This window comes from Aphanomyces astaci (genome assembly GCF_000520075.1).
Source record: "Aphanomyces astaci strain APO3 unplaced genomic scaffold supercont1.308, whole genome shotgun sequence".
NCBI classification, from domain to species: Eukaryota; Oomycota; class Saprolegniomycetes; order Saprolegniales; family Verrucalvaceae; genus Aphanomyces; species Aphanomyces astaci.
Genome location: NW_009798571.1, coordinates 9,848 through 11,189, shown reverse-complemented (window position 1 = coordinate 11,189; position 1,342 = coordinate 9,848). Strand labels below are relative to the sequence as shown.

At 51.4% G+C, this 1,342-nt stretch overlaps 1 protein-coding gene across 1 annotated transcript; it reads left to right on the top strand.

Moving 5' to 3' along the window:
- Positions 1-158: 158 nt before the first annotated feature.
- H257_19012 (hypothetical protein) lies at positions 159-341 on the top strand (the record flags this gene model as incomplete). Its single annotated transcript, XM_009848168.1, has 1 exon — positions 159-341. One exon carries the CDS (start codon positions 159-161, stop codon positions 339-341), a length of 183 nt encoding a protein of 60 aa, XP_009846470.1.
- Between the last annotated feature and the right edge of the window lie 1,001 nt (positions 342-1,342).

Here is a 1,342-nt window from a genome sequence, read left to right as displayed (position 1 = left end):
TCAAGAGGGTTGTGTTTGCAAATTTGCGCAGCGCTACCGACCATGCCCGCCGTCGTCTCTACAAATGTCGAACAACCAACTTTGTCGAAAGCGACAACAATAAAACTCTTCGCAACAAGTGCAGACAGTCGCTTCCTGCCCAGGCAGTGTTAATATGGATGGACGAGTGTGTAAGGGACGTCGCCCACAGAAACAAATTAGCCCAGAAATGGTTGTCTGAGGGCCGAGTTGTCACCCCGTATGCGAGTGGCATCATTGACGAACAGAAGCTGTTGGCTCCATCGTACAAAGTCATTGTGTCGACTGACGATGTGTTTTTTTGTGTTCCACCCGTCGCGTAAGTCCAAAAAGCGCAAAGTGGTCCTGAGCGTAAAGTCCTGCACTTGCACCAACAATGACCAAACTGGACTTCCTTGCCGTCACATTATTCGGGTTTTGTTGCACATGGACAAGATGGGTCTGCTCCATGAATGCAGCGACTACGCCAACTCCATTGAAGCATACTGCAACGCGTACCTTGCAAAGTCAATCGCTCTCCCAGTTTATGAGGACATTGTACCGGACAGCGTTGTCAAGCCGTCTCCTATTTATCGTCAAGCTAGTCGGCCCGTCAAGCGACGTATTGCAAGTCGAGGCAAGGTTTCCTCGGGAAAGACATACAAGTGTCGGAAATGCACTGGAATTGACCACAACAGGGCCACATGCAGCAAACACAGCGCCAGCGAAGAGGCCGCTCAACCTGCACTGCCGGCTGGTTCGTCGTACGCCGGCTTTCATCGAGTTGCCGTGTATGCGCCTATAAACATGGCAGACATTCTCCACGAGAATTCGAGTGATCACGATCAACCTGAAGTCACCAGTAACTCGACTGACGAACAATCCTCATTACGTGCAGCACAATAAGACCAAAACAACTTTGAATTCATTACAAAACTTCACAATTAATGCTTGCACACTTCATTCACAACACACCAGCTTGTCGTCCTTGTCTTGCAAATCTCGAGTGACGACGTGCGACAGGCGCCACACAGAGTACGACCAGCCATGGCATTGCTGGGAATCGAACCCAGACCTCCTGCAAGCAGGCGCGCTTCCATTACGCCACAATGTCGGACTGTGCTTTCCACAGGGACTTGGTGCAGGTTCTAGAAAATGGAATAGTCTTGAGTTGTCATCACAAACGCACACATACCTCATCTTCATGGCTGCTTGCCGGGGGCACCCGACGTGACGGAACTTGTCGAGGGCCTTCTTGGGCCACGGAGTGTACCAGCCTTGTTTTGCCGTCCAGCACAAAGTACAGGTCCGGTTGAGTGGTGTCCGGCGCGCATGGTGGTGACCG